Genomic DNA, 15357 nt, shown 5'->3' with positions numbered 1-15357 from the left:
GTGCTGGATGACCAGAGCCACAGCGGAGAGGCATGAGAGGAGGCTGGGAGGGCGGCAGGGTCCCAAGGTGGGAACTGCTCCATCTGAAGGAGTGGGGAGGCTGGAAAGACGAGCAAGTACCAGGGTCCCACTTGATAGTACTCTGGGGGCTGTGTGGGACTGAGCAGGTGCGGGGAGGGGAGTTCAGAGCCAAGTGAGGATCCCAGGCAACAGCACGGAGGTGCGGGTGGAAGGACCCATGTGGAGGTCAAACCAAAAGCTGCGGGGGCGGGGGGGGAGGCTCACAGAGACGGGGACGGTTGTGGGCACAACCAAAAGCAGGTGTCGGGATACCACTCCCTGAGCCAGAAAACCCTGCACCCTGGCCACGTCCTGAACGGTGAGAGCACAAGCAAGGAGAGAAAGAAGAGGACCCTGAACTATGCACTGAATTCCCAACATTAAAGCTCACACAGGACGCCAGAGGCCAGAGATCACGGGAAGCCCAGAGGGGTGGCACAGTGTGGTCAGTGGTACAAAACGCAGCCCAGGGAACAGGGCACCAGGGCAGTGTCTGCGGCACAGAGCAGACAGGGTGACACCACAGACCTCAGCGGGTACACCCAGTAAAGCCGGGGGTAGGAGCGGGGGCAACGCTGATGGGAGAAGGACAAAGAAGGAACAGAATATGAAGGTCAGAGGGAGGAGGCATAAGCTACTCTGAGAAACTGGGAGTAGAGAAAGTCAGTAACAAAAACAGATGTGTCATCTAAGGTAGACTGTTTCAAGCATGGTATTTTCCTTTTCTTTCCTTTTCTATTTTTTCCCTTCTGTTTCCTCTCAAGATTTAAAACTCCAAATCGTAAGGGGGAGAGTTTGAAGGAGAGGAGAGAAGCATAACCAATAAGAAGAGGTCCCTAAAGAGATGTCAGGAGGTGACACCAAAACAGGGGCCCATGTATCATTGCTCAGAATGTGCACTGCAGGGGTGCCTGGATGGCTCAGTCAGTTGAGCGTCTGCCTCCGGCTCAGCGTCCTGGGATCAAGCCCTGCGTCAGGCTCCCTGTTCAGTGGGAAGCCTGCTTCTCCCTCTCCTCCCTACTCGTGCTCTCTCTCTCATGCTATCTCTGTATGTCTCTCTCTGAAATAAATACAATAAAAAGCTTAAAAAAAAAAAAAAAAAGAACATGCCCTGCAACAAGGCCCTGGCAAAGAAAGGCAAGTGGGAGCTAAACCCAGCCCACACTCTGCTCACCAAGCCGTGTGCCCAGGTACTGCCTGCGTCTCACTCACCCACAGGACGGGCACCCTCTTTCTAATTCACACAAAAGCACCACAAGTTGGTGTTGCTCTGGACCTGTGGGAGAGGTCCCTTGATGGGCCAGGCACCTAACCCACGGCTGCATCCTCCAGGAGAGCAGACCACATGAAAGGGACACCCACAGAAATGCAAGGGGAGATTATCACGGCAGGTGACATGGACGCACGAGATCCCTACTGCGGACACCAGGGTGCCGCGGACAGGCTCTCAAATCTCACTCAGGTCCCAAAACCTGCCAAAGGAATGAAGGTCCCCAGGACAAATGTGACTCGGAAGACATTTTTCAAGGACCTGCAGGATGTTGGGAGGTGATCATTTACAGAGGTCAGAGGCAGAGAAATGTTTAATAACACCATTCAAAACTCCTGCCGCCTTTCAAACACCTTTTCTTTCTCACAAACACCAGCTTGTTCAACGATCTTAGTTCATAAACGAGTAACTTAATGACACAATTCAATTTGTTATAACACGATTTAAACACAGAGATTAAGCTCTCCTGATTACATTGGGTTTAAAATACTTTCCTCAAAGGAGAAAATGAGGCCAATTTTCAAAGAAAAAGTGCATTTTAGGTTGACTTTTGTTTAACCAGAGGAGCTAAAAACAAAAGAGATTAGCATACATTCTATGTCAAACAATAGGAACAGATGTCCGGGGGTGTCTGAGGCCTCGCTGTCCACATTAAACATCCAGAACCTCTGGGTCCAGGGTTCGGGATAATTTGGGCTAAACATAAAAAATGTCAATTGTGACAAATAAACATGTGGATGTCAACCTAAAATGGGCCAAAGCCCAGAGAGGAGCTCAGAACAGATGAGCATGGGAAGCTTCCTGGTTCTCTGTGAAGACTGCCGGCCTCCCTGTCCCTCCCACCACCCACCCCATCCCTCCCACCACCCTGCACCCTTCACCACGGCCTAACAGGCACACAGACATCAGGGCAGCCCGGGTCACCACCGATGAAAACACGGAGCTCCACGGGGCAAACCCACCCGCCTCGCAGCTCTCTCTCGGGTCTCCCTGGAATGCACAGAAGCAGGCTTGCCAGTGAGCCCCAGAGAAACGTTCACTTTAGCTTCAAGGACAAAAAAACCAGCCAGCGACATTGCCCAGGGGCACTTCAGTTCAGGAAGGCACCTGTAGTCCCCTTGAAAAAAAAATGTTCTTGTCTCTTAGTTCTCACTGTGACCTGGAAACACCTGTCCTCCTGGACTTCCAGGAATTGGGCTCCCGGTATCAGCTCTGGTGACAGATTTGCACCCCGACACCAGTGAGCCTGGCAGAGGCAGGCTGTGGGTCCTCCTGCGGCCTGACACCGATCTCCACTTCCCCTGTGTGACTCTGTGATAGAAGTTTCTCAAAATCTGACGGCTCTGCCAGAGAAACTCAATCCAACAGGAGCCTGGGGTCTGGGGACTGGCACTGCCAGTCTGAGGGTGGCTCCAATCAAAACAGCTTCAAATTGGATCTCCCTGTGGTTTTCAATTAAGGTGCAAATCAGAGAGCTGGTAATTGATGAGAAGGTGGGTCCCGGGTCAGCTCAAACTGCTCTGTCTACAGAGGCCACGGTTCATTAACGCTTAAGCTGGGGTTTTTGTTTTGTTGTTTGCCAGCGAGGGGGCTGGCTGGTTCACACCAAAGAAAGCCAAAGGTTTCTCCCTGCTCCAGAACATTCTTCTATCTCAATTCATACTCTCCTTTATAACGATGGGAAACGAGTCAAGAGAATCGTTTCTTAAAAGGCTAGGGACATAAGGTAACTAGACAACGAAAGAGGCCTATCCACTTAAGCTCTACTGAGTTTGTGACACGTCTGCATCTCACCAAGGACTGAAGAGTGGGTTCTCCCACTGGTGCTAAGAGCAGCCTTAGGTGGGAGAAGTTCTGAAGGTGACTTCCCCTCGAGCCGGAGGCGAGGCCTCCGTAAACAGCTGTTTTCTGGCAACGGTCCTGGCCAGCCCGAGTGCCAACTGTCCCCAGTCCGGGGTGACCGATTCATTGCCTCTGCCAACAGAAGGTCAGCTGCTGGGAAACCTGTCAGCGTGGGATTAAAAACGATGAGTGCGAGACATGGAGTCAGGAGGAAAAATCCCTTCCATTACAAAACTGAAGAGAGATCCGTCTCCAAAACGAAGCCACAGCCTCGGGCGAGGGGGGCGGGTAGGACGAAGGGGAGCCCCAGGAAACCACGTGCCAAGACTGAATGTGCAACACGGGCACGGAAGGGAGAGTCAAGGGCGCACGTGGAGCTGGGCTGTGTCGGGTGTCTCCACGTTTCTCTGAGCAGCAAAGATGAAGTAACAGACGGTGGACAGTAACTGTATTCTCTTGTAAAATCCTTCAAGTGCTTTCAAAAATGGCTAGGAGGAGAGGGGAGGGCTGGAGAAGACTCAGGAAGGCAAACAAACAACTTGCTTCCAAGTCTCATAAACTCTGGGCCCTTTGCAAACATTTCATTGTGTCCCACTCAGCCTTCCTCCGCTCACCCAGGGGGTTGGCTCTCAGCAATGCTTACGAGGGAGACCAGCAAGAAAACCTCCATACACAGTACACGTAGATCATGACCCAACACTGCCCGCATCACCATCCCCATCAGCAGCATCACCACCACCGCCATCATCCTCATTCTCGTCATGCCCATCCCCATCAGCATCATCCACCACCACCACCATCACCCTCATTCTCCTCATGCCCATCCCCATCCCCATCAGCATCATCACCACCACCACCATCCTCATTCTCATCATCACTGTCATCATCATCATCACCAACATCATCATCACCACGAGCCCCATTACCAACATCACCACCACCACCATCATCATCATCAAACTAAAATGCAAACCATACAGCACTGTCCCAAGTTCATGTAATAGGTGAACATCTGTAGCAATAAAACAATAGAATACATACCCTGGCCCTTGTGGTTGACTTCTTTGGCAGCAATGACTTTGTTTATAACAGTCTGAAGGAAGTCATTCTCCCCCGCCACCCTGGGTGAAAAACGGGATGACATGTTCAGCGGCTTGTGTCGAATGGCGTCGTCCAACGCGAGCCTGGAGGGCACGGGACGACCAAGACCACAGGAGACAAAGGGGCACAGAGACCCAGAGGTCACGGTAACAAGGGAACACAAGAGATCATCGTCACCGAATGCGAGAGAGTCATCATGAGTCAACGCACGACAAAGGACAGGATAGGTGACAAGAGAGACAGGGAAGAGCATTGATCAGGAAAATGCTGAACCACACAAGAGAAGTAAAGCAAACGAGGTCGACCCTATCCCCAGGAAATAAACATGCACCAAGCCTCCACTCCATCTCTACCAGATAATAAAAAAGGGCACTTATCTGATAATAATTGTGGTTGGACAGCATTTAATCGCAAGGAATGTTTACCTCTGTTTCTTCAATTTCAATAATTCCTGACCATGGCATAGGTCAAGGGGCAGGTGGTGCGAAGGGAAAAGTAAAATCAAGACCAAAAAAAGATTCCTACAACTTAATTGCCTGGGGAACTTGGGTGATGACCACTCTACTCCATCAGACTGTGTACCCAATGTGGCCTCAGATAATTAAGTGTGAGAAGAATGGCACAGTCTTTGGAGAAGATAACTACCATGTCTGAAAGGTGAAACTATGACCCAATTATGAATGTAAACCATCAACATTTGGGGGTCCCGTGGACCATGAGTTTTTCATAGAAGCTACACTAAGACCAAGAGATAAGTACAAACAGGCAACATGTGCAAAGAGAAATACCATGTAGCACAGCAAAGCACAGTATGCAACGAGCAAGAAAATGTACGTCAAGTACATAATGTTTAAAATCATTTCCAGAACCAAGGACAAGTGTTATTCATCATGTGAGCCCACATTACTCAAGAGAGCTGAGGACTCTTTTAATTTACTTCACCCAAGTTAAAAAAGACAGAAAGAAAAAGATGTACTCTGTATTTCCTTCCCTAAAACTTATCCTGTGATATAATAAATCAGTTTTAATGGAGCAAAAAACGGTTTCATTAGCATGGCATTTCCCAAAGAACTGGTTTCATTGCTTATTTTGCTATTAAAATCATGCTGCTCTTTTGTTTCAAACACTGGAAATACTAATCTGTATATTAGTCTTCTTTTAATGGAGCAAGGAATCACAAATTACAGTAAGAGCTGAACATGTAATATTTTTTAAAATGGGTGTTTTGCTATAAGACAGAAAAAGATGGTGGCAATATGCTATCTCAGGCAGCTCCTAACATGTCCCAGTGAAACTTAGACTAGTGAATCTAAAACTAATAACCCCCGCTAACTTTTCAAACAATAACCCATAGGTTTTTTTTTCCCCTGGACTTTTCCCAGAAGATACTAGCAGGCAACAGGTAATTTCGACTCAGTGGTACATTAGGGCATCAAGAAACTCTGAGGTCTAATATATAAAACAGCATTCAAAACAGCACTGGGCTGCACTATTTCTCATGGGCAAAAGAAGCAACTTAATATTGTCATTTTATAAGGGTGTATTTTATTTATTACCTCAATATCTGCCCATGTTCAAAGACATGTTTCCTTTGTTTACTGAGGAAACTTCCAGATTCTGCAGAACTGAACTCCCTTTTTAACTATTTTCACGGGGTGTGATTCCAAGACAGCACCATCCAACAGGACGTTCGTTCTGTGATGACGGGAATGTTCTAGATCCGCACTGACAAATATGGTAGCCATCAGCTACCTGTGGGACTGAACACTTTAAATGGGGCTAGTGTAACTGAGGAACTATTTAATTTTATTTAACTGTCAATAATTTACATAGCCACATGTAGCTCGTGGTTATCATATTAGAAGGCAGAAGAGCAACTCTAACAGAAGGAAGCTAGAAAAGACCTGTGCCTCCAGTTGTCTGTGGTGAGATACCCACTTCACGCTGGTTAATGCAGGGTTTTCTGTTATTCTCATGTTGGGAAGACTACAAAAATGTCCACTGAGCCATGTTTTAGGATGCTATCTGACTAGATCACCTGCCTGCAAAGAAAACCAATCTAATCCCATCCTGAACAAGTGGTTCTCAAGCCTGGGGCTGAGTATGAGGATCCCTCATGCAAGAATGGGTGGTACAAAGGGAAGCCAAGCTCATAGCTCTTGCCCACCTTACCCCCAGAGAGACTACTTCAGCTACCCGCTGAGTATCACCAGTCTCCAAGCCTCCTCAGCCAACACCTGAACCCAAGGTACAATTTCTAAAATTTGTTTCAAGCCTGGAACCACTTAAGTAAAAACAGAAATGAGAAGAGGCAGAAGGCAGAGCACTCTGACAGGTCATTCTAACATGCCTTATGGTCTCCTCTTCTAAGATTTCACACCCCCAGGAGGAAACTGTCACTTCTGATTAACCTAAACCACTCTAATCCCTCTTTCTTTCTCTCCATGGCTGTCTGAGATGGAGAAGTGCCCGGTGAAGTGGCCACAGATCATTATGTAGGTACTCTCTTGCTTTAATCTCCAAGGAAATAACCGATTCTTTCGACCTTTTCCACGGGATCTACCTTCCAATCAGAGAATCAATTTAACAAATCTCCTCCAAATGTTTTCCAAGCTTCCCACACCTCTCCACACACTTAGCTTCAGAAGCTAGATAAGCCCTAAGAATGGTGAGCACAGACCCAGTCCACTCTAGGCAACCAGAGACAGAAAATCAGCAGCATGATTATTTGCTTCAAGCATTATTTCTCGCCTTACAAAAGAATTCATCATTATTTTGTTTGGTTTTCTACTTTAAAAGGAGCAACCTCCTCCCATGATGAATTTGAAAGCACTGTATTTTGAGTATGTGAATAGCTACTAGAATGCATCAATGATGCAAGGAAACACACATGCTCAAAGTAGAAGGGCATTTCTGCATGTCCTGTGTGATAAGGTGACTCCCCTGAATCACACGGAAAATCTTCTACATGCAAGACCATAAAGCAACTTTAACCCAAGATTCTTGGGGCTACAAAAATGCCATGCACTACGGCAGTGACTACCCAGATTCTTCATTATTATAAAAGAATCAATCTCTACTTGTGCTGAATTTATAAACTTATTTTCAAAGAGAATTATTACAAACACACGTTTTCCTTATTCTATCTGGTTAAGTGCTCTCTCTGATGGCTCCATACTTACGGCTGAAAGGGGATGAAATGCTGCTTGTCTTCATCATCTACTTTCCCATTTATTATATCTGTTACGTCCATCACTGGAGACAAGAAAAGAACATTGTTTTGTTTAAATGCGATAACCAGAGAAAACAAACAGAGGAACATTAGATTGTCTTCTGACAAACAATGGCATAAACCACACAGTGGCATTTTTTTTTTTATCTGAGTTTAAAGCAGTTCCACGTTCAAAAGAAAAATGGAGTTATCTGAAAACACTGGCCCAAATGGGGGTGGGGTTCAAACGGCAGAGTTCCACTTAGTAAATTCCTTTGCCTCAGGGCGCCTGGGTGGCTCATCCAGTTAAGCATCTGCCTTTGGCTCAGGTCATGATCCTGGGGTCCTGGGATCGAGTCCTACATCAGGCTCCCCGCTCAGCGGGGAGCCTGCTTCTCCCTCCCCCTCTGCCTCTCCCCCACTTGTACTCTCTCTCTCAAATAAATAAAAATTTTTTTTAATTTAAAATAATTTTTAAAATAAATTAAATAAATAAGTAAACAGATAAATTCATTCATTCATTCATTCATTCCTTTGCCTAGGAAGCAACATACACTCTGGAGCTGCACTGCCCAACAGCACATCCTGTGATGATGAGATGTTCTAGAACCACAAGCACCGGAAACGTGGTGGTGGAACCGCATTTTTCCTTTGATTTCATTCATTTACATAATAGCCACCTGTGGCCAAGGCCGACCACATTGGTTGGCCCTGCTCTGGAGCATCGGAAAGTTCTCGCATTCCCCCAAGTGACATCACAATGGGAAAGTCGCTGCCAGCGTCTGCGGCTGCTCTTTCAAGGGGCACTGGACAGCGAATCCTCACAATCACCTCCCGCACAACTGAGGAAATTCAGGCTCAAGGACACTATCGAATGACCTTGCCCAAAGTCTGATAGCCAGAAAATCTCCAATGCTCAAGCTCTGACCACACAGCCAGAGACCCCCGAGAAGAACAGCCTTGGACACTCAGCTCTCTCTCTGCTCAATCGACACCCTTGACCGAAGAGAGGTGAGCAACATGCCTGCCTCTCTCTTCATGGTGCCTTCCTTGGTGACCACAGTCATATACTGAAAATGTAGACAATTTCCATTTCTACCACCTGCCCCCCCCCCCCAGAAAGGGGGACGACTTTGTAGGAACAGAAAAGACGCAATGCCACCTCCTGGTTGGTTCGGTGGAGTCCACGGAGCCTCTTGAACCTCCTGAGTGTGTCCCAAGGGAGAACATGCTCCCACACACTCTGCTAAACCAGTGCTCCTCACTGAGCAAAGAGCTTTATGCGTATGCTTAGAGACGCAGGTCAAAGAAGCACAAATGAATTGGAACATCAGGTTGTGGGTGTTCTGAAATGTATGGCCTGGGCTGCAGTCTCCACCTCTTGAAGATGCTCCCAGCTTTAAGCCTTCTTAGAGGCCACTGATCGGCACTAGATAAACCTATCATTAAGATGCTCCCATGTCCAAGACCACACTTCTACCACCAGTTTGGAAAGACGTGGCCCTGGGCCATGGCAAGAGGTGTCTGAGCCTCGGCACCACCTGCTGCCCGCAATCCACAATGGACCGCCTGCCTGTGTGTCTGCACACCTCTCCCCTCAGTCGTGGGGCTGATCCTGCCAGGTCAGGGCGTCTCCCTGGTCATACAACCCCGGTATCTGGCCTTGGGAACACACCGGGAGCCCAGCCAAGTCTCGCAGGAAGGCAGCAAGGGAGCAAGGATTGCAACTCGCATCCAAGCACCAGTCAGGAGAAGGCAGCCTTCGTCCTCTACGTCCTGGAAGTGACAGCCCTCCCAGGGCCCCCTCCCAAGCCTGGGAGGTGAAGGCCGCGACAATGTGACCAGCATGCACAGGGCGTCTCCCTCACGGCTGCTCGTCAGCACGCTGACCTGTGCCAAGGAAATTCTTGCTGTGGTTGGGACCCTGGCAGAAGCCCGGCTACATGGAATCATGAATGACGTATGTTTTAATCACGCTTTTTGTTTTTTTCATAATTTTTATATCCCCGCTGTTACACTGTATTAGAAGAGAAATGTGACATAATACTTTCCACAGAAGGCTGAGAACCGTAGGCTTAAAGGTCCACGAACACACTGTTCATCTGCGCTCTGTTGACACAAACAGGTAGAAGTTATTCTGGATAAATCCTCCAAATTAAGTTCCTATTCCACAATGGGCAGAAGCTGATTACCAAAAAGGTGATCAACCTTCTGAGGCCGAGAAGTGTCCTTTCCGAACCAGAAAGAGAACAGCAGATGGGAGGCCGTCCTGAGTACAGTAGAGGCTCGCACTACTTCAGGATGGCCCCACTGGGCACGCCCAACGCCACGTGAAACACAAGGAGGAAAGGCAGTCTGACGGCAGCGTCCCGCCAGGCGCCGCATGGCCCACAGTGGCTCACAGGTGATGTTGGTGAAAGCAGCAATTCTAATTTAATTGGTAGGCTGTGGGACCTGGGCAAGAATGTATTTTTTAATAGTTCCCTAAACCCTTCTCGTGTACAGTTAGGGTCAGAAATCACTGTATTAAAATATTTACCTTCTGCACCAAAAACATATAGCTTCCTTCTCCTTCCCCCAGCAGACTGGGGACACCTCACCTTCCCTCAGCAGACCTGGGGGACACTCTCACCTTCCCCCAGCAGACTGGGGGGACACCTTCACCTTCCCCCAGCAGACTGGGGACACCTTCACCTTTCTCCAGCAGACTGGGGACACCTTCACTTTCCCCGAGCAGATGTGACTAATCTCTCCCTTTTCTTGAGCTGTTACCAAAATAACAGAACACAAATATGGAGGACAGATGGCACCTATTTCATGATAACCGTGTCCTCCTCACAATCCGTTCTCCTCCTACCTCTTCATCACTTTCACTATTCAGTGCAAATTTACTCCTAAATCAATCAATCACCAAGTCCAGAAACCCTAAAAACTCCCAGTGACTGGCTTTCCTCCAGGCTGAGAATGTGGGTCAGGGTCTCCCTCAGGAGATGTGATCTGCTTGAAAACCAAATATATGATTTATATCTGAAACTTGCAGACTGAAGCATCCTGGGCTGCGCGTCCACAGAAACCACACAGAAAAGAATGAAGAGATTTTTTTTCTAACAGAAGAGCTTATAAATCAAAGCAGCCCACTGTCCAATATTCAGCAGCAGCTCCTATACAGAGTGAATGTGATGATCTTGAAACTCTCAGGAAAAGGAGAGAAGTGCATTACCGGCCACTCCGAAAGGCCTCCGCAAGCCCGAGGTCAGTTTTCTGGTGTTGTTGTCCCTCAGCTCCATGCGACCCACTCGAACGATTTGACAAACAAAACTGATTTTGTCCCGTTTCAGGTCTTTGCTTCCGAGGTCCTAGAAATATTAATTTCCATAAATTATTTTGGAGAACCATTACTCAGTGCAGGTTCAATTGAAAAACACAGTAAAAAGAAGGATTGAGACTCTCTTCTCTGACCGGTTTTTAGCATTTTAATAAGTTATTCACATAACAAAAAGGAACTGAATAACAACAGTCAATTAATGTTAAGCTATAAGAGAGTGCTGGGGTAAATCTCTGTCATGGGGATTCGAAGGGAAGCTAGAGACCCAGAACAGTTCTGGGAAGGCGTTTTGTTATTACTGAATTCCCATGGATTACAGGCATCCCAGGGATCCATATTCTAGCGGGTAGGAAAGTCAGAGGGAGGTCATTAAAAATAATCATTAGGATGGTGAATGATGCAAAGGAACATCTTTGGGTGTACTTACAGTAAAGACAGCTCGCAAATTATGTAATCTGTCTATATCTTTAGGCAATCCTGAACTTGACCAGCGAACCAGGTAGTTTTCACTTGAAAACAAAAGAAATAAGAACAAATTCATTTTCCAAATACAGCATGGCACTAAACAGACACCCACACTGATTTATTACTACCACCCCGCAAGTCCACGATACAGGCAACTACACGAGCTCAGAAATGTCAGCCATGCCACACAGAGCTGCTCTTCCATTAACATGTAAGTCATCTCCCACGCAAGGTTAACAGTTGAGAACAGTCAGTACAAAACCCTTGAGAGGCTGTCATTTGGGATGTCTAGGGTTACAATTGTAGTGGAACTATTTGCAAATGTCATTTCAAAGTTTATTATTTTAAAAGCATTACTTGTGGGGGCGCCTGGGTGGCTCAGTTGTTAAGCGTCTGCCTTTGGCTCAGGTCATGATCCCAGGATCCTGGCATCGAGCCCCGCATCGAGCCCCACATTTAGCCCAGCATCGAGCCCCGCATCGGGCTCCCTGCTCCGCAGGAAGCCTGCTTCTCCCTCTCCCACTCCCCCTGCTTGTGTTCCCTCTCTTGCTGTGTCTCTCGGTCAAATAAATAAATAAAATATTAAAAAAAAAAAAAAAGCATTACTTGTGTATTTAGACTGCCTATAATCTAAAATTCACCATTCATTCATTTATAGTATAAAAGAAATTACCGCACGTCTATTTCATAGCCAGAACAACCAAATATGCCAAATACACAAATTGAATCCTAAGAGGAAGAAATGAAGTCCATATGAGAAATGATGAGGGGCGCCTGGGTGGCTCAGTCATTAAGCATCTGCCTTCGGCTCAGGTCATGATCCCAGGGTCCTGGGATCAAGGCCCGCACTGGGCTCCCTGCTCCGAAGGAAGCCTGCTTCTCCTCCTCCCGCTCCCCGCTTGTGTTCCCTCTCTCACTGTGTCTCTCCCTGTCAAATAAATAAATAAAATCTTTAAAAAAAAAAAATAGAAAAAAAAGAAATGAGGATGAAATTCATCCATTTGTCCTGTTTTCTGTCACATACTAACTTTTAAATTTTTGAATAATACAGGGGCACCTGGGTGGCTCAGTTGGTTAAGCATCTGACTCTTGATTTTGGCTTAGGTCAAGATCTCAAGGTCATGAGATCGAGCCTCGCATCAGGCTACGCGCTGAGAGTGGAGTCTGCTAAGATTCTCTCTCTCTCTGCCCTACCACCTCCCCCCCCGAATGCACATGTGCTCTCTTAAAAAAAAAAAACTTGAATACAAACGAAGATATTTCAGTTTTAAACGCATACACACACCCATACACACGCCCATACACACTTCACACATAATTTAAACCATAATTTTTCCATCTGGACAAAGAGAAACATACTGAGACAAAAGCAAGAACTAGGAAAGAGACCACATTACAAATGACAGGAATGGCAGAGACGAGATTTGTAATATTTTGTTCAACAAATATTAAGTGAGAGTCTTTATGGAGCACTGGTCTGGACACTACCTTCCAGCCAGTCGTGCTGCAGAAACAACAGGCCAAAGGACCGAAAACGACATTGACAAAAAACAAAAGTTCGACAAAGCAAGATTAAGACAAGAGTGATACTATCTGGGGGGGTCTGGAAACATAAAACCCTATGAAGACAACACAGGAAACAATCAGTTCAATCTTTAGTCGCCAGGTCCCTGAAACATTACAAGACCAAAACTCTACAGTCAAATACCCACGTGCGTGCAAGGAAGAAGAAAGCAGACGCTGGCCCAGATCCCGAAACAGACCTGGGTTCAGCCCATCACCCCAGTGCTCTGTGTGAGAGCAAGAACTGAGGCAGTGCCAGTGCCGTTCTCCTAACACTAACTGGAGAGGAAAGGGAGGAGGCAGCAGGGCAGCACCACTGACCTGATGAATTTGGACTCCACGGGGTCATAAAGAGACATGAGCACTTCGGCATCTTCTCCGATTTTACAAACCACATTTTTGAGGTTGACAAACAAGGCCAGAGAAGGGGTGGCAGCAAACTTCGCTTGTCTGTTAATATCTATGTTCTGCTTTTGGGACTATGTAAGTAGAAAAAAAAAAGTGGACATTAGCGATACTTACCACTAACCCTCGCTTTCTTTCTTCTCGACAGAAGAGGAAACTATGTGCAACCAGTTGGCATAACACAGCAAAGCCTCAAGTCACTTCCTTGTCCCACATCAAGTTCTCAACACATGCACGCACCCAACTGAAAGTAATTATGCCCTTTGCAGAGGTCACAATCCCTTAAGAGTTTGCCCTGAGTCCTGTCTTCAGATACTCGAGTGTCTACGCAGTCAATCACAATGGTGTTTACATGCATACTTGCTTAATTTTTGTTTCTGCATTAGGCTAAATCCTCCAAGGACATTTCTGTCTTACTCATCCTTATGTCTTCAGTAGGTGGCACACAGCAGGTGCCCAATAAAGACTTGCTGAATGAATGGCTGACTCAATCAATTGATTTCTGAATATCTGCTATACAGAAGTTCCCATTAAAGACCAGGGAAGGGGCGCCTGGGTGGCTCAGTTGTTAAGCATCTGCCTTTGGCTCAGGTCATGATCCCAGGGTCCTGGGATCGAGCCCCATATCGGGCTCCCTGCTCTGCAGGAAGCCTGCTTCTCCCTCTCCCACTCCCCTTGCTTGTGTTCCTGCTCTTGCTATCTCTCTGTCAAATAAATAAAATCTTAAAAAAAAAAAAAAAAAGACCAGGGAAAATGGGGCGCCTGGGTGGCTCAGTCGTTAAGCGTCTGCCTTCGGCTCAGGTCATGATCCCAGGGTCCTGGGATCGAGCCCCGCATCGGGCTCCCTGCTCTGCGGGAAGCCTGCTTCTCCCTCTCCCACTCCCCCGCTTGTATTTCTGCTCTCGCTGTGTCTCTCTCTGTCAAATAAAATAAAATAAAATAATAAAATAAAATAAGACCAGGGAAGATGAAAAAGACCAATAAGACATGTGTTCCCTACCCTCATCGAGCTTAGAATATATCCCTCCCTGGGCTCCTATCAAAGAGGAAATGCAGAATCAAGTACTGTTTCCCATGACATGAGAACACAAAGTCAATGTCATTAAGACCCTGCGTCCTACGATGAAGCAAGTGCTGGGTGACCCTCCCCCCACACAGGATGAGCTCCTTTCCAAAAGTCCTCAACACCATGACACCGGGCTCCTTTCCATTCTTCACTGTATGAAATATACAGTTTAGCTGTGCTTTTTGGGGGTTTTCGAGTGCAAATTCTGGGTTCCACTGGTGTTTTACTAGTGTTGAAAACAGTTATTGAGAAAAGACACTCCAAAGGTAAATGGCACATTACGGAGAGCAGACCTTACCTTCTCTTCTTGCAATCTCTCCTCCACTTGTTTAGAAGCTATTTCATGAGCTCTAAAGAGACTAATCGTGCTAGTTAGTTCTGGATCCAAAATGTTCCCGTCTTCATCTCTCACCACCAAGTCCAAATCAAGAATTCTACAACAACAAAAATTCAGAACTTCATGGACACACACCACGGCCTTTGAAGTGTGTGTTACTAACTATGATGTGAACAGCATGGAGAGTTGAAAGCACACACCTACTATATATGTTTGGGGGAGGAGTGTGTATATATATATATACACACACACACACATACATATAATTGGCATGTACAGAGAGAGAGAGTATATATACATATATACATCTATATACACACACACACACACACACACATATATATGCAATGACATACAAACCCACATGCCCAAATACTTAAAGCTGGTAGCTGTGACATCATCACTGAGCTGGGCAGCAGAGGGTGGAAGAGCCGGAGCGGAGGCATACCCACCATTCTATTCCAGTAAGTTTTATATGACACAGCTTTCCTTCTACCTACAGTCAGTTCTAATCCCCAATTAGCCCATCAGAAGATCTTCGATAAAGACATTCTATTGTGTTTCGACAACAAACATGTGGAAGTTAGCCACAATAACATTGAGCAACTTTCTGGCCAGATGGCTAGATGAAGTAACCACCTTGAAACACAAGCAGCAGCTGTCTAATACATCTGTCCATCTATATCTGGAAATGTCTTTTTGGCAACATTCT

The 15357-nt window shown here is 46.6% G+C and overlaps 1 protein-coding gene across 1 annotated transcript in view; it reads right to left on the bottom strand.

The window, feature by feature from the left end:
- DOCK1 (dedicator of cytokinesis 1) overlaps positions 1-15357 on the bottom strand; it is a 428835-nt gene that overhangs the window by 394534 nt on the left and 18944 nt on the right. The window contains exons 7-12 of the mRNA XM_044916230.1: positions 14607-14742; positions 13159-13316; positions 11237-11318; positions 10705-10840; positions 7456-7528; positions 4214-4293 (exon numbers count right to left, since the gene is read on the bottom strand). Of these exons, the coding sequence (XP_044772165.1) occupies positions 4214-4293; positions 7456-7528; positions 10705-10840; positions 11237-11318; positions 13159-13316; positions 14607-14742 (665 nt within the window). The remainder of the gene's footprint in view (positions 1-4213; positions 4294-7455; positions 7529-10704; positions 10841-11236; positions 11319-13158; positions 13317-14606; positions 14743-15357) is intronic.

Source organism: Neomonachus schauinslandi, chromosome 6, assembly GCF_002201575.2.
Source record: "Neomonachus schauinslandi chromosome 6, ASM220157v2, whole genome shotgun sequence".
In the NCBI taxonomy this organism is placed as follows: Eukaryota; Metazoa; Chordata; class Mammalia; order Carnivora; family Phocidae; genus Neomonachus; species Neomonachus schauinslandi.
This window is presented reverse-complemented; position numbering and strand designations above follow the sequence as displayed.